The 27,405-nt window shown below is 34.9% G+C and overlaps 1 protein-coding gene across 1 annotated transcript in view; it reads right to left on the reverse strand.

Annotated features, from left to right (window-relative positions):
• Positions 1–27,108, reverse strand: part of LOC306882457 (solute carrier family 35 member F3-like) — a gene marked incomplete at both ends in the record, with an annotated part of 89,509 nt that extends 62,401 nt beyond the window's left edge. Inside the window, one exon of the mRNA XM_079437082.1 lies at positions 27,026–27,108. Coding sequence (XP_079293208.1) covers positions 27,026–27,108 — 83 coding nt within the window. The remainder of the gene's footprint in view (positions 1–27,025) is intronic.
• Between the last annotated feature and the right edge of the window lie 297 nt (positions 27,109–27,405).

Genomic DNA, 27,405 nt, shown 5'->3' on the forward strand with positions numbered 1-27,405 from the left:
TGGGCGGAGCCTATGACATGCTGCGCGGAAGTTGTTCGGCTCAATGAGTTCTATATGTGTACCGAGTTTCATATGAATACGTGCAAGTATGTGTGAGCTATACATCAAGCTTTCTGACAATTTTCCAGGGGGCGCCGTAGAGCCCCTGTGCCACGCCCGGGTCCCAGCCTCTGTGGCGTCCTAATGGCCGCAGGTTCCAACGTGCGTGCCAATTTTCAAGAGTTTTCGGGCACGTTAAGGCCCCCAAAAGTACCCGGATAGTCGAAATAAAAAATAATAAAAAAAAAAAAAAAAATAATAATCCTTAGAAGAACAATAGGGCCCTGCGCCTTACTGGCTTGGGCCCTAAATATAGCTGCGAGCAGCGATGACGGGCCCAAGCCGTCAGCATACGCCATCCCGGTGGCATCGATAAAACGGTGCCCAGCGAGCACAAGCATCACAGTAACCCTCTGGCAGTTTGGTTTTAAGGGATACGGCAATTAAAGGGTTATTCCAAACCATCAACTCTGTGAAACACACACACACAGAACAACATATAAAACTTTAAATTCTGTGAAAATATATTTTTCATTGGTAGTTGATGTTAGTTAATGCATTTACTAATGCTAACAAATGAGAAATTATTATAGTTACCAAAGGTTTTAATGATTTATAAGCATTTTTTAATGATTTATTTTTCCATTAACTAACATGAATAATTTATTCTAACACAAATGAATAAAGTAAAACATATATTGTTAATATTTAATGTTATTTGTGAATTAACCAATGTTAAAAACAACATTATTTAACTGTTGTTAATTTACATCATTAATAAATATATACCATTTAATGTTTATCAAAATCAATTCCAAAATGTGTTAATATATTATTACATTTTAAAGTTTTATCTTTTGAACATGACTATTTTTCTAATATTAAAAATATTTTGTTCATTGTAAGTTCATTGTAAGTTCATACTATCAATGAAGAATTAACATGCTGTAAAAAATATATTTTTCATTGTTAGTTCATGTTAATTAATGCATTCCCTACTGTTAACAAAAGAGACTTAATTATAAAGTGTTATCAAAACCTTTAATGCTTTATAAGCATTTTTTAAGGATTTTATTGAGAAGTTTAAACAGACCCTCTCTCTCTCTCTCTCTCTCTCTCTCTCCCCCTCCACACTCACTGAACTCACACAGTCAGTCACCCACCCAGTCACCCACCGCACACATTAGAAGCACAGAGACAGGAGAACTCTGATAGTTTTAATTTTCTGCTCTCCATAGTGTATTGTAAATTCATGAAATTAATCACATATCTCAGACTGTCTTGTTCTGTGTATGTAATTTTTTATGAAGTGTTTGGAAGCTGCTCTTTAAAGATAAAAAAAAAAAGTGTTCTTTTTTACTGTAACTTTAATAAATTGCCATTAAATCACCGTTCAAGATATCCTAAATCAGTCCGCAATGTAGCATCTTCAGTATCTTGGAAGCATGTGAAAAAATGTTTGGTGTGAATTTTTGGTTTCTGCTTGAAGGAGTATGAATTTGTTTACAGCCCGTTTAAAAAAAAAAAAAACACATAAAAAAAAAAAATAGCCGATTTCCTGTTGGTCGTAGCTAATGACTGTAAATTAGAAAGTTGTCCGGATTAATAAGAACAATTTATGTACCGAGTTTGGTGTCTGTAGCTATCATTATATATATATATATATATATATATATATAATCATTAATAATTATATACCATTTAATGTTGATCAATATTAATTCCAAAATGTGTTTATATATTATTACATTTTAAAGTTTATCTTTTGAACATGACTAATTTTCTAACATTAAAAAGATTAATAAATGCTTTAAAAAAATTGTTCTTTGTTAGTTCATACTATCATGGAAGAATTAACATGCTGTAAAAATATATTTTTCATTGTTAGTTCACGTTAATTAATGCATTTCCTAATGTTAAGAATTGAGACCTTATTATAAAGTGTTATCAAAATCTTTAATGATTTATAAGCATTTTTTAAAGATTTAAAAAAACAGACCCTCTCTCTCTCTTTCTCTCTCTCACCCACTGGCTCAATCCACACAGTCACTCACACAGTCACTCACACCCCACCCCACCCCCACCCCTCACTCAGCTGCAGGCTGACAGGGATCTCTCACTCAGAAGCAGTCTAAGTCTAACTCTCTGATAGTTTTCAAATTTTCTCCTCTGCATAGTGTATTGTAAATTCATAAAATTAATCACATATCCTCAGACTGTATTGTTCTGTGTATGTAATTTTTTATGAAGTGTTTGGAAGCTGCTCTTAAAAGATTAAAAAAAAAAAAGAAATGATCTTTTTTACTGTAACTTTAATAAATTGCCATTAAATCATCGTTCAAGATATCCTAAATCCGTCCGCAATTTAGCATCTTCAGTATTTTGGCATCATGATAAAAAATGTTTGGTGTGATTTCCGTGTTTCTGCTTGGAGGAGTATTAATTTGTTTACAGCCCGTTTTAAAAAAAAACCCACATTAAAATAAATATAGCCGACTTCCTGTTGGTCGTAGCTAATGACTGTAAATTAGAAAGTTGTCCGGATTAATTAGAACAATTTATGTACCGAGTTTGGGGTCTGTAGCTAAAACTAACCCCCTCATTTTTGACAAAAGGTGGCGCTATAGAGTGGCTCTTCCACGCCCGTATATGAGCTTTTTCCAGTGTCTAACTATCATTAATACTCATATGTGTGTTGAGTTTCATGACATTCTAAACATGTTATCTGCCTCAAAATCACCAGAAACGAATTTTCAACTTTGACACATTGCCATGGCAACATAATTTTAGATATCAATCTTCCCTTCACAGTTTGACATCGGCCGTGTTTTGACATTATTCTGGTGAAGTTTGAAGCAAATCGAGTAAAAATAAGATGCTGAATTCAAAGCATTTTGAAAACGACACACTTCCTGCAGCCAGTTGGTGGCGCTATAACTTTCAGTCATAATAGTCACATCTATCCGATCGGCATCATACAAAGAACAAATCACTGAAGTTTGATCTACATCATACAATGTATGTGGACGTTATTAGGCATTTCCTGGGTCTCATTTTTCGCCATAACTTCATCGCCTCGCCACGGGCAAACCGTTCGACATATCAAAAATATCTTCGCAATTTAGCGTCCCCAATGTCCTGAGATCATGTTCACCGAGTTTGGTGGCAATCGTATGGAAATCCTCAGAGGAGTATATCAAATTCCAGAGCATGCGCTTTTTAAACAGCCCTGAATAGCCGACTTCCTGTTGGGCGGAGCCTAAGACATGCTGCGTGAAAGTTGTTCAGCTCAATGAGTTCTATATGTGTACCGAGTTTCATATGAATACGTGCAAGTATGTGTGAGCTATACATCAAGCTTTCTGACAATTTTCCAGGGGGCGCCGTAGAGCCCCTGTGCCACGCCCGGGTCCCAGCCTCAGCGGCGTCCTAATGGCCGCAGGTTCCAATGTGCGTGCCAATTTTCGAGAGTTTTCGGGCACGTTAAGGCCCCCAAAAGTGCCCGGATGATTGAAAAAAAAAAAAAAAAAAAAAAAATATAGCTGCGAGCAGCGATGACGGGCCCAAGCCGTCAGCATACGCCATCCCGGTGGCATCGATAAAACGGTGCCCAGCGAGCACACACATTACAGTAACCCTCTGGCAGTTTGGTTTTAAGGGATACGGCAATTAAAGGGTTATTCCAAACCATCAACTCTGTGAAACACACACACACAGAACAACATATAAAACTTTAAATTCTGTGAAAATATATTTTTCATTGGTAGTTGATGTTAGTTAATGCATTTACTAATGCTAACAAATGAGAAATTATTATAGTTACCAAAGCTTTTAATGATTTATAAGCATTTTTTAATGATTTATTTTTCCATTAACTAAAATGAATAATTTATTCTAACACAAATGAATAAAGTAAAAAATATATTGTTAATATTTAATGTTATTTGTGAATTAACCAATGTTAAAAAACAACATTATTTAACTGTTGTTAATTTACATCATTAATAAATATATACCATTTAATGTTGAAATCAATGTTTTAATGTTTAAAATCAATTCCAAAATGTGTTAATATATTATTACATTTTAAAGTTTTATCTTTTGAACATGACTATTTTTCTAATATTACAAATATTTTGTTCATTGTTAGTTCATTGTAAGTTCATACTATCAATGAAGAATTAACATGCTGTAAAAAATATATTTTTCATTGTTAGTTCATGTTAATTAATGCATTCACTACTGTTAACAAATGAGACTTAATTATAAAGTGTTATCAAAACCTTTAATGCTTTATAAGCATTTTTTAAGGATTTTATTGAGATGTTTAAACAGACCCTCTCTCTCTCTCCCTCTCTCTCTCCCCCTCCACACTCACTGAACTCACACAGTCAGTCACCCACCCAGTCACCTACCGCAAACATTAGAAGCACAGAGACAGGAGAACTCTGATAGTTTTTAAATTTTCTGCTCCGCATAGTGTATTGTAAATTCATGAAATTAATCACATATCCTCAGACTGTATTGTTCTGTGTATGTAATTTTTTATAAAGTGTTTGGAAGCTGCTCTTAAAAGAAAAAAAAAAAAGAAAAGTTTTCTCTTTTTTACTGTAATTTTAATAAATTGCCATTAAATCATCGTTCAAGATATCCTAAATCCGTCCGCAATTTAGCATCTTCAGTATTTTGGCATCATAAGAAAAAATGTTTGGTGTGATTTACGTGTTTCTGTTTGGAGGAGTATGAATTTGTTTACAGCCTGTTTAAAAACAAAACCCACATTAAAATAAATATAGCCGACTTCCTGTTGGTCGTAGCTAATGACTGTAAATTAGAAAGTTGTCCGGATTAATAAGAACAATTTATGTACCGAGTTTGGTGTCTGTAGCTATCATTATATATATATAAACATTAATAATTATATACCATTTAATGTTGATCAATATTAATTCCAAAATGTGTTAATATATTATTACATTTTAAAGTTTATCTTTTGAACATGACTATTTTTCTAACATTAAAAAGATTAATAAATGCTTTAAAAAAATTGTTCTTTGTTAGTTCATACTATCATGGAAAAATTAACATGCTGTAAAAATATATTTTTCATTGTTAGTTCACGTTAATTAATGCATTTCCTAATGTTAAGAATTGAGACCTTATTTAATGATTTATAAGCATTTTTTAAAGATTTTAAAAAACAGACCCTCTCTCTCTCTTTCTCTCTCTCACCCAGCTCCTCAATCCACACAGTCACTCACACAGTCACACCCCACCCCACCCCACCCCCACCCCTCACTCAGCTGCAGTGACAGGGATCTCTCACTCAGCAGTCTAACAGCTTTCTGATAGTTTTTAAATTTTCTCCTAAGCATAGTGTATTGTAAATTCATGAAATTAATCACATATCCTCAGACTATATTGTTCTGTGTATGTAATTTTTTATGAAGTGTTTGGAAGCTTCTCTTAAAAGATAAAAAAAAAAAAAAATTATCTTTTTTACTGTAACTTTAATAAATTGCCATTAAATCATCGTTCAAGATATCCTAAATACGTCCGCAATTTAGCATCTTCAGTATTTTGGCATCATGATAAAAAATGTTTGGTGTGATTTCCGTGTTTCTGCTTGGAGGAGTATTAATTTGTTTACAGCCCGTTTTTAAAAAAAACCCACATTAAAATAAATATAGCCGACTTCCTGTTGGTCGTAGCTAATGACTGTAAATTAGAAAGTTGTCCGGATTAATTAGAACAATTTATGTACCGAGTTTGGGGTCTGTAGCTAAAACTAACCCCCTCATTTTTGACAAAAGGTGGCGCTATAGAGTGTCTCTTCCACGCCCGTTTATGAGCTTTTTCCAGTGTCTAACTATCATTAATACTGATATGCGTGTTGAGTTTCATGACATTCTAAACATGTTATCTGCCTCAAAATCACCAGAAACGAATTTTCAACTTTGACACGTTGCCATGGCAACATAATTTTAGATATCAATATTCCCTTCACAGTTTTACATCGGCCGTGTTTTGACATTATTCTGGTGAAGTTTGAAGCAAATCGAGTAAAAAGAAGATGCTGAATTCAAAGCATTTTGAAAACGACACACTTCCTGCAGCCAGTTGGTGGCGCTATAACTTTCAGTCATAATAGTCACATCTATCCGATCGGCATCATACAACGAACAAACCACTGGAGTTTGATCTACATCATACAATGTATGTGGACGTTATTAGGCATTTCCTGGGTCTCATTTTTCGCCATAACTTCATCGCCTCGCCACGGGCAAACCGTTCGACATATCAAAAATATCTTCGCAATTTAGCGTCCCCAATGTCTTGAGATCATGTTCACCGAGTTTGGTGGCAATCGTATGGAAATCCTCAGAGGAGTATATCAAATTCCAGAGCATGCGCTTTTTAAACAGCCCTGAATAGCCGACTTCCTGTTGGGCGGAGCCTAAGACATGCTGTGCGGAAGTTGTTCGGCTCAATGAGTTCTATATGTGTACCGAGTTTCATATGAATACGTGCAAGTATGTGTGAGCTATACATCGTGTTTTCTGACAATTTTCCAGGGGGCGCCGTAGAGCCCCTGTGCCACGCCCGGGTCCCAGCCTCAGCGGCGTCCTAATGGCCGCAGGTTCCAATGTGCGTGCCAATTTTCGAGAGTTTTCGGGCACGTTAAGGCCCCCAAAAGTGCCCGGATGATTGAAATAAAAAAAAATAAAAAAAAAAAAAAATAATAATCCTTAGAAGAACAATAGGGCCCTGCGCCTTACTGGCTTGGGCCCTAATAATAATCCTTAGAAGAACAATAGGGCCCTGCGCCTTACTGGCTTGGGCCCTAAATATAGCTGCGAGCAGCGATGACGGGCCCAAGCCGTCAGCATACGCCACCCCGGTGGCATCGATAAAACGGTGCCCAGCGAGCACAAGCATCACAGTAACCCTCTGGCAGTTTGGTTTTAAGGGATACGGCAATTAAAGGGTTAATCCAAACCATCAACTCAGTGAAACACACACACACAGAACAACATATAAAACTTTAAATTCTGTGAAAATATATTTTTCATTGGTAGTTCATGTTAGTTAATGCATTTACTAATGCTAACAAATGAGAAATTATTATAGTTACCAAAGGTTTTAATGATTTATAAGCTTTTTTTAATGATTTATTTTTCCATTAACTAACATGAATAATTTTTTCTAACACAAATTAATAAAGTAAAAAATATATTGTTAATATTTAATGTTATTTGTGAATTAACCAATGTTAAAAAACAACATTATTTAACTGTTGTTAATTTACATCATTAATAAATATATACCATTTAATGTTTATCAAAATCAATTCCAAAATGTGTTAATATATTATTACATTTTAAAGTTTTATTTTTTGAACATGACTATTTTTCTAATATTAAAAATATTTTGTTCATTGTTAGTTCATTGTAAGTTCATACTATCAATGAAGAATTAACATGCTGTAAAAAATATATTTTTCATTGTTAGTTCATGTTAATTAATGCATTCCCTACTGTTAACAAATGAGACTTAATTATAAAGTGTTATCAAAACCTTTAATGCTTTATAAGCATTTTTTAAGGATTTTATTGAGAAGTTTAAACAGACCCTCTCTCTCTCTCTCTCTCTCTCTCTCTCTCTCTCTCTCTCTCTCTCTCTCTCTCTCTCTCTCTCTCTCTCTCTCTCTCTCCCTCCACACTCACTGAACTCACACAGTCAGTCACCCACCCAGTCACCTACAGCACACATTAGAAGCACAGAGACAGGAGAACTCTGATAAGTTTGAAAATGTTCTCCTCTGTATAGTGTATTGTAAATTCATGGAATTAATAACATATCCTCAGACTGTATTGTTCTGTGTATTTAATTTTTTATGAAGTGTTTTGAAGCTGCTCTTAAAAGATAAAAAAAAAGAAAAGTGTTATTTTTTACTGTGACTTTAATAAATTGCCATTAAATCACCGTTCAAGATATCCTAAATCGGTCCGCAATGAAGCATCTTCAGTATCTTGGAAGCATGTGAAAAAATGTTTGGTGTGAATTTTTGGTTTCTGCTTGAAGGAGTATGAATTTGTTTACGGCCCGTTTAAAAAAAAAAAAAACACATAAAAAAAAAAAATAGCCGATTTCCTGTTGGTCGTAGCTAATGACTGTAAATTAGAAAGTTGTCCGGATTAATAAGAACAATTTATGTACCGAGTTTGGTGTCTGTAGCTATCATTATATATATATAATCATTAATAATTATATACCATTTAATGTTGATGAATATTAATTCCAAAATGTGTTTATATATTATTACATTTTAAAGTTAATCTTTTGAACATGATTATTTTTCTAACATTAAAAAGATTAATAAATGCTTTAAAAAAAAAGTTCTTTGTTAGTTCATACTATCATGGAAGAATTAACATGCTGTAAAAATATATTTTTCATTGTTAGTTCACGTTAATTATTGCATTTCCTAATGTTAAGAATTGAGACCTTATTATAAAGTGTTATCAAAATCTTTAATGATTTATAAGCATTTTTTAAAGATTTTAAAAAAACAGACCCTCTCTCTCTCTTTCTCTCTCTCACCCACTGCCTCAATCCACACAGTCACTCACACAGTCACTCACAGCCCACCCCACCCCCACCCCTCACTCAGCTGCAGGCTGACAGGACCTCTCACTCAGAAGCATTATATCAACTCTCTGATAGTTTTTAAATTTTCTCCTAAGCATAGTGTATTGTAAATTCATGAAATTAATCACATATTCTCAGACTGTATTGTTCTGTGTATGTAATTTTTTATGAAGTGTTTGGAAGCTGCTCTTAAAAGATAAAAAAAAATAAAAATTATCTTTTTTACTGTAACTTTAATAAATTGCCATTAAATCATCGTTCAAGATATCCTAAATCCGTCCGCAATTTAGCATCTTCAGTATTTTGGCATCATGATAAAAAATGTTTCGTGTGATTTCCGTGTTTCTGCTTGGAGGAGTATTAATTTGTTTACAGCCCGTTTTTAAAAAAAACCCACATTAAAATAAATATAGCCGACTTCCTGTTGGTCGTAGCTAATGACTGTAAATTAGAAAGTTGTCCGGATTAATAAGAACAATTTATGTACCAAGTTTGGTGTCTGTAGCTAAAACTAACCCCCCCATTTTTGACAAAAGGTGGCGCTATAGAGTGCCTCTTCCACGCCCGTTTATGAGCTTTTTCCAGTGTCTAACTATCATTAATACTCATATGTGTGTTGAGTTTCATGACATTCTAAACATGTTATCTGCCTCAAAATCACCAGAAACGAATTTTCAACTTTGACACGTTGCCATGGCAACATAAGTTTAGATATCAATATTCCCTTCACAGTTTTACATCGGCCGTGTTTTGACATTATTCTGGTGAAGTTTGAAGCAAATCGAGTAAAAATAAGATGCTGAATTCAAAGCATTTTGAAAACGACACACTTCCTGCAGCCAGTTGGTGGCGCTATAACTTTCAGTCATTATAGTCACATCTATCCGATCGGCATCATACAACGAACAAATCACTGAAGTTTGATCAACATCATACAATGTATGTGGACGTTATTAGGCATTTCCTGGGTCTCATTTTTCGCCATAACTTCATCGCCTCGCCACGGGCAAACCGTTCGACATATCAAAAATATCTTCGCAATTTAGCGTCCCCAATGTCTTGAGATCATGTTCACCGAGTTTGGTGGCAATCGTATGGAAATCCTCAGAGGAGTATATCAAATTCCAGAGCATGCGCTTTTTAAACAGCCCTGAATAGCCGACTTCCTGTTGGGCGGAGCCTATGACATGCTGCGCGGAAGTTGTTCAGCTCAATGAGTTCTATATGTGTACCGAGTTTCATATGAATACGTGCAAGTATGTGTGAGCTATACATCAAGTTTTCTGACAATTTTCCAGGGGGCGCCGTAGAGCCCCTGTGCCACGCCCGGGTCCCAGCCTCAGCGGCGTCCTAATGGCCGCAGGTTCCAATGTGCGTGCCAATTTTCGAGAGTTTTCGGGCACGTTAAGGCCCCCAAAAGTGCCCGGATGATTGAAATAAAAAAAAAAAAAAAATTAAAAAAAAATAAATATAGCTGCGAGCAGCGATGACGGGCCCAAGCCGTCAGCATACGCCACCCCGGTGGCATCGATAAAACGGTGCCCAGCGAGCACACACATTACAGTAACCCTCTGGCAGTTTGGTTTTAAGGGATACGGCAATTAAAGGGTTAATCCAAACCATCAACTCTGTGAAACACACACACACAGAACAACATATAAAACTTTAAATTCTGTGAAAATATATTTTTCATTGGTAGTTGATGTAAGTTAATGCATTTACTAATGCTAACAAATGAGAAATTATTATAGTTACCAAAGGTTTTAATGATTTATAAGCATTTTTTAATGATTTATTTTTCCATTAACTAACATGAATAATTTATTCTAACACAAATGAATAAAGTAAAACATATATTGTTAATATTTAATGTTATTTGTGAATTAACCAATGTTAAAAACAACATTATTTAACTGTTGTTAATTTACATCATTAATAAATATATACCATTTAATGTTTATCAAAATCAATTCCAAAATGTGTTAATATATTATTACATTTTAAAGTTTTATCTTTTGAACATGACTATTTTTCTAATATTAAAAATATTTTGTTCATTGTAAGTTCATACTATCAATGAAGAATTAACATGCTGTAAAAAATATATTTTTCATTGTTAGTTCATGTTAATTAATGCATTCCCTAATGTTAACAAAAGAGACTTAATTATAAAGTGTTATCAAAACCTTTAATGCTTTATAAGCATTTTTTAAGGATTTTATTGAGAAGTTTAAACAGACTCTCTCTCTCTCTCTCTCTCCCTCTCTCTCTCCCCCTCCACACTCACTGAACTCACACAGTCAGTCACCCACCCAGTCACCTACCGCACACATTAGAAGCACAGAGACAGGAGATCTCTGATAGTTTTAATTTTCTGCTCTCCATAGTGTATTGTAAATTCATGAAATTAATCACATATCTCAGACTGTCTTGTTCTGTGTATGTAATTTTTTATGAAGTGTTTGGAAGCTGCTCTTTAAAGATAAAAAAAAAGTGTTATTTTTTACTGTAACTTTAATAAATTGCCATTAAATCACCGTTCAAGATATCCTAAATCAGTCCGCAATGTAGCATCTTCAGTATCTTGGAAGCATGTGAAAAAATGTTTGGTGTGAATTTTTGGTTTCTGCTTGAAGGAGTATGAATTTGTTTACAGCCCGTTTAAAAAAAAAAAAAAACACATAAAAAAAAAAAATAGCCGATTTCCTGTTGGTCGTAGCTAATGACTGTAAATTAGAAAGTTGTCCGGATTAATAAGAACAATTTATGTACCGAGTTTGGTGTCTGTAGCTATCATTATATATATATATACAGACCCTCTCTCTCTCTTTCTCTCTCTCACCCACTGGCTCAATCCACACAGTCACTCACACAGTCACTCACAGCCCACCCCACCCCCACCCCTCACTCAGCTGCAGGCTGGCAGGGATCTCTCACTCAGAAGCAGTCTAAGTCTAACTCTCTGATAGTTTTCAAATTTTCTCCTCTGCATAGTGTATTGTAAATTCATGAAATTAATCACATATCCTCAGACTGTATTGTTCTGTGTATGTAATTTTTTATGAAGTGTTTGGAAGCTGCTCTTAAAAGATTAAAAAAAAAAAAAAATGATCTTTTTTACTGTAACTTTAATAAATTGCCATTAAATCATCGTTCAAGATATCCTAAATCCGTCCGCAATTTAGCATCTTCAGTATTTTGGCATCATGATAAAAAATGTTTGGTGTGATTTCCGTGTTTCTGCTTGGAGGAGTATTAATTTGTTTACAGCCCGTTTTTAAAAAAAACCCACATTAAAATAAATATAGCCGACTTCCTGTTGGTCGTAGCTAATGACTGTAAATTAGAAAGTTGTCCGGATTAATTAGAACAATTTATGTACCGAGTTTGGGGTCTGTAGCTAAAACTAACCCCCTCATTTTTGACAAAAGGTGGCGCTATAGAGTGCCTCTTCCACGCCCGTTTATGAGCTTTTTCCAGTTTCTAACTATCATTAATACTCATATGTGTGTTGAGTTTCATGACATTCTAAACATGTTATCTGCCTCAAAATCACCAGAAACGAATTTTCAACTTTGACACGTTGCCATGGCAACACAGTTTTAGATATCAATATTCCCTTCACAGTTTTACATCGGCCGTGTTTTGACATTATTCTGGTGAAGTTTGAAGCAAATCGAGTAAAAATAAGATGCTGAATTCAAATCATTTTGAAAACGACACACTTCCTGCAGCCAGTTGGTGGCGCTATAACTTTCAGTCATAATAGTCACATCTATCCGATCGGCATCATACAACGAACAAATCACTGAAGTTTGATCTACATCATACAATGTATGTTGACGTTATTAGGCATTTCCTGGGTCTCATTTTTCGCCATAAATTCATCGCCTCGCCACGGGCAAACCGTTCGACATATCAAAAATATCTTCGCAATTTAGCGTCCCCAATGTCTTGAGATCATGTTCACCGAGTTTGGTGGCAATCGTATGGAAATCCTCAGAGGAGTATATCAAATTCCAGAGCATGCGCTTTTTAAACAGCCCTGAATAGCCGACTTCCTGTTGGGCGGAGCCTAAGACATGCTGCGCGGAAGTTGTTCGGCTCAATGAGTTCTATATGTGTACCGAGTTTCATATGAATACGTGCAAGTATGTGTGAGCTATACATCAAGTTTTCTGACAATTTTCCAGGGGGCGCCGTAGAGCCCCTGTGCCACGCCCGGGTCCCAGCCTCAGCGGCGTCCTAATGGCCGCAGGTTCCAATGTGCGTGCCAATTTTCGAGAGTTTTCGGGCACGTTAAGGCCCCCAAAAGTGCCCGGATGATTGAAAAAAAAAAAAAAAAAAAAAAAAAAAAAAAAAAAAAAAAAAAAAAAAAAAATATAGCTGCAAGCAGCGATGACGGGCCCAAGCCGTCAGCATACACCACCCCGGTGGCATCGATAAAACGGTGCCCGGTGAGCACACGCATTACAGTAACTCTCTGGCAGTTTGGTTTTAAGGGATACGGCAATTAAAGGGTTAATCCAAACCATCAACTCTGTGAAACACACACACAGAACAACATATAAAACTTTAAATTCTGTGAAAATATATTTTTCATTGGTAGTTGATGTTAGTCAATGCATTTACTAATGCTAACAAATGAGAAATTATTATAGTTACCAAAGCTTTTAATGATTTATAAGCATTTTTTAATTATTTATTTTTCCATTAACTAACATGAATAATTTACTAACAAAAATTAATAAAGTAAAAAATATATTGTTAATATTTAATATTATTTGTGAATTAACCAATGTTAAAAAACAACATTATTTAACTGTTGTTAGTTAACATCAACAATAATTATATACCATTTAATGTTGATCAATATTAATTCTAAAATGTGTTAATATATTATTAAATTTGAAAGTTTTATATTTTGAACATGACTATTTTTCTAATATTAAAAATATTTTGTTCATTGTTAGTTCATTGTAAGTTCATACTATCAATGAAGAATTAACATGCTGTAAAAAATATATTTTTCATTGTCAGTTCATGTTAATTAATGCATTCCCTACTGTTAACAAATGAGACTTAATTATAAAGTGTTATCAAAACCTTTAATGCTTTATAAGCATTTTTTAAGGATTTTATTGAGAAGTTTAAACAGACCCTCTCTCTCTCTCTCTCTCTCTCCCCCTCCACACTCACTGAACTCACACAGTCAGTCACCCACCCAGTCACCTACCGCACACATTAGAAACACATTGACAGGAGAACTCTAAGTTTTAAAATGTTCCTTTCGCCATAGTGTATTGTAAATTCACGAATTAATCACATATCCTTAGACTGTCTTGTTCTGTGTATGTAATTTTTTATGAAGTGTTTGGAAGCTGCTCTTAAAAGATAAAAAAAAAAAAAAAAAAGTGTTCTTTTTTACTGTAACTTTAATAAATTGCCATTAAATCACCGTTCAAGATATCCTAAATCCGTCCGCAATGTAGCATCTTCAGTATTTTGGAATCATGAGAAAAAATGTTTGGTGTGAATTTTTGGTTTCTGCTTGGAGGAGTATGAATTTGTTTACAGCCTGTTTAAAAAAAAAAAACACACATAAAAAAAAAAAATAGCCGATTTCCTGTTGGTCGTAGCTAATGACTGTAAATTAGAAAGTTGTCCGGATTAATAAGAACAATATATGTACCGAGTTTGGTGTCTGTAGCTATCATTATATATATAATCATTAATAATTATATACCATTTAATGTTGATCAATATTAATTCCAAAATGTGTTTATATATTATTACATTTTAAAGTTAATCTTTTGAACATGATTATTTTTCTAACATTAAAAAGATTAATAAATGCTTTAAAAAAAATTGTTCTTTGTTAGTTCATACTATCATGGAAGAATTAACATGCTGTAAAAATATATTTTTCATTGTTAGTTCACGTTAATTAATGCATTTCCTAATGTTAAGAATTGAGACCTTATTATAAAGTGTTATCAAAATCTTTAATGATTTATAAGCATTTTTTAAAGATTTTAAAAAACAGACCCTCTCTCTCTCTTTCTCTCTCTCACCCACTGCCTCAATCCACACAGTCACTCACAGCCCACCCCACCCCCACCCCTCACTCAGAGGCAGACTGGCAGGGAGCTCTCACTCAGCAGTTTAATAACTCTCTGATAGTTTTTTAATTTTCTGCTCTCCATAGTGTATTGTAAATTCATGAAATTAATCACATATCCTCAGACTGTATTGTTATGTGCATGTAATTTTTTATGAAGTGTTTGGAAGCTGCTCTTAAAAGATAAAAAAAAATAAATAAATCTATTTTTTACTGTAACTTTAATAAATTTCCATTAAATCATCGTTCAAGATATCCTAAATCCGTCCGCAATTTAGCATCTTCAGTATTTTGGCATCATGAGAAAAAATGTTTGGTGTGATTTACGTGTTTCTGTTTGGAGGAGTATGAATTTGTTTACAGCCTGTTTTTTAAAAAAACCCACATTAAAATAAATATAGCCGACTTCCTGTTGGTCGTAGCTAATGACTGTAAATTAGAAAGTTGTCCGGATTAATAAGAACAATTTATGTACCGAGTTTGGTGTCTGTAGCTAAAACTAACCCCCCCATTTTTGACAAAAGGTGGCGCTATAGAGTGCCTCTTCCACGCCCGTTTATGAGCTTTTTCCAGTGTCTAACTATCATTAAAATGGATATGTGTGTTGAGTTTCATGACATTCTAAACATATTATCTGCTTCAAAATCACCAGAAACGAATTTTCAACTTTGACACGTTGCCATGGCAACATAATATTAGATATCAATATTCCCTTCGCCGTTTTACATCGGCCGTGTTTTGACATTATTCTGGTGAAGCTTGAAGCAAATCGAGTAAAAATAAGATGCTGAATTCAAAGCATTTTGAAAATGACACACTTCCTGCAGCCAGTTGGTGGCGCTATAACTTTCAGTCATAATAGTCACATATATCCGATCGGCATCATACAACGAACAAATCACTGAAGTTTGATCTACATCATACAATGTATGTGGACGTTATTAGGCATTTCCTGGGTCTCCTTTTTCGCCATAACTTCATCGCCTCGCCACGGGCAAACCGTTCGACATATCAAAAATATCTTCGCAATTTAGCGTCCCCAATGTCTTGAGATAATGTTCACCAAGTTTGGTGGCAATCGTATGGAAATCCTCAGAGGAGTATATCAAATTCCAGAGCATGCGCTTTTTAAACAGCCCTGAATAGCCGACTTCCTGTTGGGCGGACCCTAAGACATGCAGCGTGAAAGTTGTTCAGCTCAAGGAGTTCTATATGTGTACCGAGTTTCATATGAATACGTGCAAGTATGTGTGAGCTATACATCAAGTTTTCTGACAATTTTCCAGGGGGCGCCGTAGAGCCCCTGTGCCACGCCCGGGTCCCAGCCTCTGTGGCGTCCTAATGGCCGCAGGTTCCAATGTGCGTGCCAATTTTCAAGAGTTTTCGGGCACGTTAAGGCCCCCAAAAGTACCCGGATAGTCGAAATAAAAAATAATAAAAAAAAAAATAATAATAATCCTTAGAAGAACAATAGGGCCCTGCGCCTTACTGGCTTGGGCCCTAAATATAGCTGCGAGCAGCGATGACGGGCCCAAGCCGTCAGCATACGCCATCCCGGTGGCATCGATAAAACGGTGCCCAGCGAGCACACACATTACAGTAACCCTCTGGCAGTTTGGTTTTAAGGGATACGGCAATTAAAGGGTTATTCCAAACCATCAACTCTGTGAAACACACACACACAGAACAACATATAAAACTTTAAATTCTGTCAAAATATATTTTTCATTGGTAGTTCATGTTAATGCATTTACTAATGCTAACAAATGAGAAATTATTATAGTTACCAAAGGTTTTAATGATTTATAAGCATTTTTTAATGATTTATTTTTCCATTAACTAACATGAATAATTTATTCTAACACAAATGAATAAAGTAAAACATATATTGTTAATATTTAATGTTATTTGTGAATTAACCAATGTTAAAAACAACATTATTTAACTGTTGTTAATTTACATCATTAATAAATATATACCATTTAATGTTTATCAAAATCAATTCCAAAATGTGTTAATATATTATTACATTTTAAAGTTTTATCTTTTGAACATGACTATTTTTCTAATATTAAAAATATTTTGTTCATTGTAAGTTCATACTATCAATGAAGAATTAACATGCTGTAAAAAATATATTTTTCATTGTTAGTTCATGTTAATTAATGCATTCCCTACTGTTAACAAAAGAGACTTAATTATAAAGTGTTATCAAAACCTTTAATGCTTTATAAGCATTTTTTAAGGATTTTATTGAGAAGTTTAAACAGACCCTCTCTCTCTCTCTCTCTCTCTCTCCCCCTCCACACTCACTGAACTCACACAGTCAGTCACCCACCCAGTCACCCACCGCACACATTAGAAGCACAGAGACAGGAGAACTCTGATAGTTTTAATTTTCTGCTCTCCATAGTGTATTGTAAATTCATGAAATTAATCACATATCTCAGACTGTCTTGTTCTGTGTATGTAATTTTTTATGAAGTGTTTGGAAGCTGCTCTTTAAAGATAAAAAAAAAAAAGTGTTCTTTTTTACTGTAACTTTAATAAATTGCCATTAAATCACCGTTCAAGATATCCTAAATCAGTCCGCAATGTAGCATCTTCAGTATCTTGGAAGCATGTGAAAAAATGTTTGGTGTGAATTTTTGGTTTCTGCTTGAAGGAGTATGAATTTGTTTACAGCCCGTTTAAAAAAAAAAAAAACACATAAAAAAAAAAAATAGCCGATTTCCTGTTGGTCGTAGCTAATGACTGTAAATTAGAAAGTTGTCCGGATTAATAAGAACAATTTATGTACCGAGTTTGGTGTCTGTAGCTATCATTATATATATATATATATATATATATATATATATATATATATATATATATATATATATATATATATATATATATATATATATATATATATATATATAATCATTAATAATTATATACCATTTAATGTTGATCAATATTAATTCCAAAATGTGTTTATATATTATTACATTTTAAAGTTTATCTTTTGAACATGACTAATTTTCTAACATTAAAAAGATTAATAAATGCTTTAAAAAAATTGTTCTTTGTTAGTTCATACTATCATGGAAGAATTAACATGCTGTAAAAATATATTTTTCATTGTTAGTTCACGTTAATTAATGCATTTCCTAATGTTAAGAATTGAGACCTTATTATAAAGTGTTATCAAAATCTTTAATGATTTATAAGCATTTTTTAAAGATTTAAAAAAACAGACCCTCTCTCTCTCTTTCTCTCTCTCACCCACTGGCTCAATCCACACAGTCACTCACACAGTCACTCACACCCCACCCCACCCCCACCCCTCACTCAGCTGCAGGCTGACAGGGATCTCTCACTCAGAAGCAGTCTAAGTCTAACTCTCTGATAGTTTTCAAATTTTCTCCTCTGCATAGTGTATTGTAAATTCATAAAATTAATCACATATCCTCAGACTGTATTGTTCTGTGTATGTAATTTTTTATGAAGTGTTTGGAAGCTGCTCTTAAAAGATAAAAAAAAAAAAGAAATGATCTTTTTTACTGTAACTTTAATAAATTGCCATTAAATCATCGTTCAAGATATCCTAAATCCGTCCGCAATTTAGCATCTTCAGTATTTTGGCATCATGATAAAAAATGTTTGGTGTGATTTCCGTGTTTCTGCTTGGAGGAGTATTAATTTGTTTACAGCCCGTTTTTAAAAAAAACCCACATTAAAATAAATATAGCCGACTTCCTGTTGGTCGTAGCTAATGACTGTAAATTAGAAAGTTGTCCGGATTAATTAGAACAATTTATGTACCGAGTTTGGGGTCTGTAGCTAAAACTAACCCCCTCATTTTTGACAAAAGGTGGCGCTATAGAGTGCCTCTTCCACGCCCGTATATGAGCTTTTTCCAGTGTCTAACTATCATTAATACTCATATGTGTGTTGAGTTTCATGACATTCTAAACATGTTATCTGCCTCAAAATCACCAGAAACGAATTTTCAACTTTGACACGTTGCCATGGCAACATAATTTTAGATATCAATCTTCCCTTCACAGTTTTACATCGGCCGTGTTTTGACATTATTCTGGTGAAGTTTGAAGCAAATCGAGTAAAAATAAGATGCTGAATTCAAAGCATTTTGAAAACGACACACTTCCTGCAGCCAGTTGGTGGCGCTATAACTTTCAGTCATAATAGTCACATCTATCCGATCGGCATCATACAACGAACAAATCACTGAAGTTTGATCTACATCATACAATGTATGTGGACGTTATTAGGCATTTCCTGGGTCTCATTTTTCGCCATAACTTCATCGCCTCGCCACGGGCAAACCGTTCGACATATCAAAAATATCTTCGCAATTTAGCGTCCCCAATGTCCTGAGATCATGTTCACCGAGTTTGGTGGCAATCGTATGGAAATCCTCAGAGGAGTATATCAAATTCCAGAGCATGCGCTTTTTAAACAGCCCTGAATAGCCGACTTCCTGTTGGGCGGAGCCTAAGACATGCTGCGTGAAAGTTGTTCAGCTCAATGAGTTCTATATGTGTACCGAGTTTCATATGAATACGTGCAAGTATGTGTGAGCTATACATCAAGTTTTCTGACAATTTTCCAGGGGGCGCCGTAGAGCCCCTGTGCCACGCCCGGGTCCCAGCCTCAGCGGCGTCCTAATGGCCGCAGGTTCCAATGTGCGTGCCAATTTTCGAGAGTTTTCGGGCACGTTAAGGCCCCCAAAAGTGCCCGGATGATTGAAATAAAAAAAAAAAAAAAAAAAAAAAAAAAAAAAAAAAAATAAATATAGCTGCAAGCAGCGATGACGGGCCCAAGCCGTCAGCATACGCCACCCCGGTGGCATCGATAAAACGGTGCCCAGCGAGCACGCGCATCACAGTAACCCTCTGGCAGTTTGGTTTTAAGGGATACGGCAATTAAAGGGTTAATCCAAACCATCAACTCTGTGAAACACACACACACAGAACAACATATAAAACTTGGAATTCTGTGAAAATATATTTTTCATTGGTAGTTGATGTTAGTTAATGCATTTACTAATGTTAACAAATGAGAAATTATTATAGTTACCAAAGCTTTTAATGATTTATAAGCATTTTTTAATTATTTATTTTTCCATTAACTAACATGAATAATTTACTAACACAAATGAATAAAGTAAAAAATATATTGTTAATATTTAATGTTATTTGTGAATTAACCAATGTTAAAAAACAACATTATTTAACTGTTGTTAGTTAACATCAACAATAATTATATACCATTTAATGTTGATCAATATTAATTCCAAAATGTGTTAATATATTATTAAATTTGAAAGTTTTATCTTTTGAGCATGACTATTTTTCTAATATTAAAAATATTTTGTTCATTGTTAGTTCGTTGTAAGTTCATACTATCAATGAAGAATTAACATGCTGTAAAAAATATATCTTTCATTGTTAGTTCATGTTAATTAATGCATTCCCTACTGTTAACAAATGAGACTTCATTATAAAGTGTTATCAAAACCTTTAATGCTTTATAAGCATTTTTTAAGGATTTTATTGAGAAGTTTAAACAGACCCTCTCTCTCTCTCTCTCTCTCTCTCTCCCTCCACACTCACTGAACTCACACAGTCAGTCACCCACCGCAAACATTAGAAGCACAGAGACAGGAGAACTCTGATAGTTTTTAAATGTTCTCCTCTGCATAGTGTCTTGTAAATTCATGAATTAATCACATATCCTCAGACTGTATTGTTCTGTGTATGTAATTTTTTATGAAGTGTTTGGAAGCTGCTCTTAAAAGATAAAAAAAAAAAAAAAAGTGTTCTTTTTTACTGTAACTTTAATAAATTGCCATTAAATCACCATTCAAGATATCCTAAATCGGTCCGCAATGTAGCATCTTCAGTATCTTGGAGGCATGTGAAAAAATGTTTGGTGTGAATTTTTGGTTTCTGCTTGGAGGAGTATGAATTTGTTTACAGCCCGTTTAAAAAAAAAAAAAAACACATTAAAATAAATATAGCCGACTTCCTGTTGGTCGTAGCTAATGACTGTAAATTAGAAAGTTGTCCGGATTAATAAGAACAATTTATGTACCGAGTTTGGTGTCTGTAGCTATCATTATATATATATATATAATCATTAATAATTATATACCATTTAATGTTGATCAATATTAATTCCAAAATGTGTTAATATATTATTAAATTTTAAAGTTTATCTTTTGAACATGATTATTTTTCTAACATTAAAAAGATTAATAAATGCTTTAAAAAAAATTGTTCTTTGTTAGTTCATACTATCATGGAAGAATTAACATGCTGTAAAAATATATTTTTCATTGTTAGTTCACGTTAATTAATGCATTTCCTAATGTTAAGAATTGAGACCTTATTATAAAGTGTTATCAAAATCTTTAATGATTTATAAGCATTTTTAAAAGATTTTAAAAAACAGACCCTCTCTCTCTCTCTTTCTCTCTCTCACCCACTGGCTCAATCCACACAGTCACTCACACCCCACAACACCCCACCCCCACCCCTCACTCAGAAGCAGTGGCAGGAGCTCTCACTCAGAAGCAGGCTGATAGTTTTTTAATTTTCTCCTCTGCATAGTGTATTGTAAATTCATGAAATTAATCACATATCCTCAGACTGTATTGTTCTGTGTATGTAATTTTTTTATGAAGTGTTTGGAAGCTGCTCTTAAAAGATAAAAAAAAATAAAAAATTCTCTTTTTTACTGTAAATTTAATAAATTTCCATTAAATCATCGTTCAAGATATCCTAAATCCGTCCGCAATTTAGCATCTTCAGTATTTTGGCATCACGAGAAAAAATGTTTGGTGTGATTTCCGTGTTTCTGCTTGGAGGAGTATTAATTTGTTTACAGCCCGTTTTTAAAAAAAAACCCACATTAAAATAAATATAGCCGACTTCCTGTTGGTCGTAGCTAATGACTGTAAATTAGAAAGTTGTCCGGATTAATAAGAACAATTTATGTACCGAGTTTGGTGTCTGTAGCTAAAACTAACCCCCCCATTTTTGACAAAAGGTGGCGCTATAGAGTGCCTCTTCCACGCCCGTTTATGAGCTTTTTCCAGTGTCTAACTATCATTAATACTGATATGTGTGTTGAGTTTCATGACATTCTAAACATGTTATCTGCCTCAAAATCACCAGAAACGAATTTTCAACTTTGACACGTTGCCATGGCAACATACTTTTAGATATCAATCTTCCCTTCACAGTTTTACATCGGCCGTGTTTTGACATTATTCTGGTGAAGTTTGAAGCAAATCGAGTAAAAAGAAGATGCTGAATTCAAAGCATTTTGAAAACGACACACTTCCTGCAGCCAGTTGGTGGCGCTATAACTTTCAGTCATAATAGTCACATCTATCCGATCGGCATCATACAACGAACAAACCACTGGAGTTTGATCTACATCATACAATGTATGTGGACGTTATTAGGCATTTCCTGGGTCTCATTTTTCGCCATAACTTCATCGCCTCGCCACGGGCAAACCGTTCGACATATCAAAAATATCTTCGCAATTTAGCGTCCCCAATGTCTTGAGATCATGTTCACCTAGTTTGGTGGCAATCGTATGGAAATCCTCAGAGGAGTATATCAAATTCCAGAGCATGCGCTTTTTAAACAGCCCTGAATAGCCGACTTCCTGTTGGGCGGAGCCTAAGACATGCAGCGTGAAAGTTGTTCAGCTCAATGAGTTCTATATGTGTACCGAGTTTCATATGAATACGTGCAAGTATGTGTGAGCTATACATCAAGTTTTCTGACAATTTTCCAGGGGGCGCCGTAGAGCCCCTGTGCCACGCCCGGGTCCCAGCCTCAGCGGCGTCCTAATGGCCGCAGGTTCCAACGTGCGTGCCAATTTTCGAGAGTTTTCGGGCACGTTAAGGCCCCCAAAAGTGCCCGGATGATTGAAATAAAAAATAAAAAAAATAAAAAAAAAAATAATAATCCTTAGAAGAACAATAGGGCCCTGCGCCTTACTGGCTTGGGCCCTAATAATCCTTAGAAGAACAATAGGGCCCTGCGCCTTACTGGCTTGGGCCCTAAATATAGCTGCGAGCAGCGATGACGGGCCCAAGCCGTCAGCATACGCCACCCCGGTGGCATCGATAAAACGGTGCCCAGCGAGCACAAGCATCACAGTAACCCTCTGGCAGTTTGGTTTTAAGGGATACGGCAATTAAAGGGTTAATCCAAACCATCAACTCTGTGAAACACACACACACAGAACAACATATAAAACTTTAAATTCTATGAAAATATATTTTTCATTGGTAGTTGATGTTAGTTAATGCATTTACTAATGCTAACAAATGAGAAATTATTATAGTTACCAAAGGTTTTAATGATTTATAAGCATTTTTTAATGATTTATTTTTCCATTAACTAAAATGAATAATTTTTTCTAACACAAATGAATAAAGTAAAAAATATATTGTTAATATTTAATGTTATTTGTGAATTAACCAATGTTAAAAAACAACATTATTTAACTGTTGTTAATTTACATCATTAATAAATATATACCATTTAATGTTGAAATCAATGTTTTAATGTTTAAAATCAATTCCAAAATGTGTTAATATATTAAATTTTAAAGTTTTATCTTTTGAACATGACTATTTTTCTAATATTAAAAATATTATGTTCATTGTTAGCTCATTGTAAGTTCATACTATCAATGAAGAATTAACATGCTTTAAAAAATATATTTTTCATTGTTAGTTCATGTTAATTAATGCATTCCCTACTGTTAACAAATGAGACTCAATTATAAAGTGTTATCAAAACCTTTAATGCTTTAAGCATTTTTTAAGGATTTTATTGAGAAGTTTAAACAGACTCTCTCTCTCTCTCTCTCTCTCTCTCTCTCTCTCTCTCTCCCCCTCCACACTCACTGAACTCACACAGTCAGTCACTCACCCAGTCACCTACCGCACACATTAGAAGCACAGTGACAGGATATCTCTGATAAGTTTTAAAATTTTCTTCTCGCCATAGTGTACTGTAAATTCATGGAATTAATCACATATCCTCAGACTGTCTTGTTCTGTGTTTGGTGTGAATTTGTGGTTTCTGCTTGGAGGTGTATGAATTTGTTTACAGCCCGTTTTGAAAAAAAAAAACACATAAAAAAAAAAAGCCGACTTCCTGTTGGTCGTAGCTAATGTCTGTAAATTAGAAAGTTGTCCGGCTTAATGTGAACAATTTATGTACCAAGTTTGGTGTCTGTAGCTATCATTATATATATATAATCATTAATAATTATATTCCATTTAATGTTGATCAATATTAATTCCAAAATGTGTTAATATATTATTAAATTTTAAAGTTTCTCTTTTGAACATGACTATTTTTCTAACATTAAAAATATTTTGTTCATTGTTAGTTCATTGTAAGTTCATACTATCAATGAAGAATTAACATGCTGTAAAAAATTATATTTTTCATTGTTAGTTCATGTTAATTAATGCATTCCCTACTGTTAACAATTGAGACTTAATTATAAAGTGTTATGAAAACCTTTAATGCTTTATAAGCATTTTTTAAAGATTTAAAAAAAACAGACCCTCTCTCTCTTTCTCTCTCTCACCCAGCTCCTCAATCCACACAGTCACTCACACAGTCACTCACACCCCACCCCCACCCCCTCACTCAGCTGCAGGCTGACAGGGAACTCTCACTCATAGAAGCATTGTAACAACTGTCTGATAGTTTTTAAATTTTCTCCTCTGCATAGTGTATTGTAAATTCATGAAATTAATCACATATCCTCAGACTGTATTGTTCTGTGTATGTAATTTTTTATGAAGTGTTTGGAAGCTGCTCTTAAAAGATAAAAAAAAAAAAAAAATCTCTTTTTTACTGTAACTTTAATAAATTGCCATTAAATCATCGTTCAAGATATCCTAAATCCGTCCGCAATTTAGCATCTTCAGTATTTTGGCATCATGAGAAAAAATGTTTGGTGTGATTTACGTGTTTCTGCTTTGAGGAGTATGAATTTGTTTACAGCCCGTTTTAAAAAAAAACCCACATTAAAATAAATATAGCCGACGTCCTGTTGGTCGTAGCTAATGACTGTAAATTAGAAAGTTGTCCGGATTAATAAGAACAATTTATGTACCGAGTTTGGTGTCTGTAGCTAAAACTAACCCCCCCATTTTTGACAAAAGGTGGCGCTATAGAGTGCCTCTTCCACGCCCGTTTATGAGGTTTTTCCAGTGTCTAACTATCATTAATACTGATATGTGTGTTGAGTTTCATGACATTCTAAACATGTTATCTGCCTCAAAATCACCAGAAACGAATTTTCAACTTTGACACGTTGCCATGGCAACATAATTTTAGATATCAATATTCCCTTCACAGTTTTACATCGGCCGTGTTTTGACATTATTCTGGTGAAGTTTGAAGCAAATCGAGTAAAAATAAGATGCTGAATTCAAATAATTTTGAAAACGACACACTTCCTGCAGCCAGTTGGTGGCGCTATAACTTTCAGTCATAATAGTCACATCTATCCGATCGGCATCATACAACGAACAAACCACTGGAGTTTGATCAACATCATACAATGTATGTGGACGTTATTAGGCATTTCCTGGGTCTCATTTTTCGCCATAACTTCATCGCCTCGCCACGGGCAAACCGTTCGACATATCAAAAATATCTTCGCAATTTAGCGTCCCCAATGTCTTGAGATCATGTTCACCGAGTTTGGTGGCAATCGTATGGAAATCCTCAGAGGAGTATATCAAATTCCAGAGCATGCGCTTTTTAAACAGCCCTGAATAGCCGACTTCCTGTTGGGCGGAGCCTATGACATGCTGCGCGGAAGTTGTTCGGCTCAATGAGTTCTATATGTGTACCGAGTTTCATATGAATACGTGCAAGTATGTGTGAGCTATACATCAAGCTTTCTGACAATTTTCCAGGGGGCGCCGTAGAGCCCCTGTGCCACGCCCGGGTCCCAGCCTCAGCGGCGTCCTAATGGCCGCAGGTTCCAACGTGCGTGCCAATTTTCGAGAGTTTTCGGGCACGTTAAGGCCCCCAAAAGTGCCCGGATGATTGAAATAAAAAAAAAAAAAAAATAAATAAATAAAAAAAAATAAAAAAATAATAATCCTTAGAAGAACAATAGGGCCCTGCGCCTTACTGGCTTGGGCCCTAATAATCCTTAGAAGAACAATAGGGCCCTGCGCCTTACTGGCTTGGGCCCTAATAACGATTAGGTAATAACAACAAAACTAAAATCATTCATCAAAACATAATTTTGCGATAATTTTGCGGTAGAATATACCCCCCCCCACACACTATATTACGAGTTTTAATTAAAATATGTAAGGGTAGGAATAAATACATAAACTAACCAGAAGCTGTTTTTGGACCATGGTTTGGTTATCAGTTCATGAACTTCAGATGAGTCTGGCAGTTACATTCGCAATATGGTAGATAAGAACAAAGTGAATTTGCTTTTACTAATGTAAAAAAGGGACTTGACAGCATATGGCAGATTAGTTAGCGTAGTTTCTTATGCTGCAGTCTATATGGCCACAGGGAGGCGAGCGGGATGCAACTTTACGCACCAACTCCACTGGCGCTCCTTTCACATATGGAACAATTCACGCCACTGTTGGTGCTTCTCACAAATGCAGTGTCAACAGTCTAACTTTATTTGACAGTTTAACAGATGAATCCCTTTAAAGTGTTTCTTTCCCCCGTACTCTTTCCTTACGCGTTTAGCATGAGGGTCCATGCAAGGAAACTGGCATTATTTCCTCATACAGTCTCAAATGAATAGCATATGAGATCTAGATACTACAGCCAAAAAAAAAGGCATTACTTTCAAATAACTGTGAACTCTAATATCTTCTATGTTCTAATGAATAGAAATCGTTAGGAATGCCTAGATGCGCATCAGACTTATAGCACCATTTATAGACTTGTGCGTAATGCTCAGTAGTTATTTAAAAAAAAAAAACTGTCACTGTCATCACGACTGACTCTAACTGGGCTTTGTCTTAGAAGCTTATTTTTTTTTCTCAGTCCCTGAATAGAAAGACAGCTACTACATCTGTCACGACTTAAAAGTGATGCTGAGTAAAGCTGCCTCTCAGCACAATACATATTCTACGCATGCATAGGTGCTTTTTAAAATTCTTACATGGGAATCAAGGTGGTCGGGGGTCCCAGGTAACACATGCAGTCCCTCCGCGGGGGTCCGAGCCGGTCTCCATCTCCATACATGATCCCATGAATGACAGCAGATCACTGCTCACATGCACAGAGACATACGGACTGGAATGGTCCGCTCTCCCACTCTCACGCACACTCCAGCCGTGGCATTTCCAGATTTTCAGATAGTATCAGCTGTCACACCTCCAGAGGTTTTTCAGAACCACAGCGCCATCTGACGGGGGATGCAGTGTCGTGCTGCATGTTTTACTGGCCCGTAAAACTCGAGGAGGAAGACGGTCCACCTGTTCAAAGTAACAGCAAACCGAAATTATCTAAGATATTTTTTTAATCAAACTCGTAGGCCTC

This window comes from Barbus barbus (assembly GCF_936440315.1).
Source record: "Barbus barbus genome assembly, chromosome: 16".
NCBI classification, from domain to species: domain Eukaryota; kingdom Metazoa; phylum Chordata; class Actinopteri; order Cypriniformes; family Cyprinidae; genus Barbus; species Barbus barbus.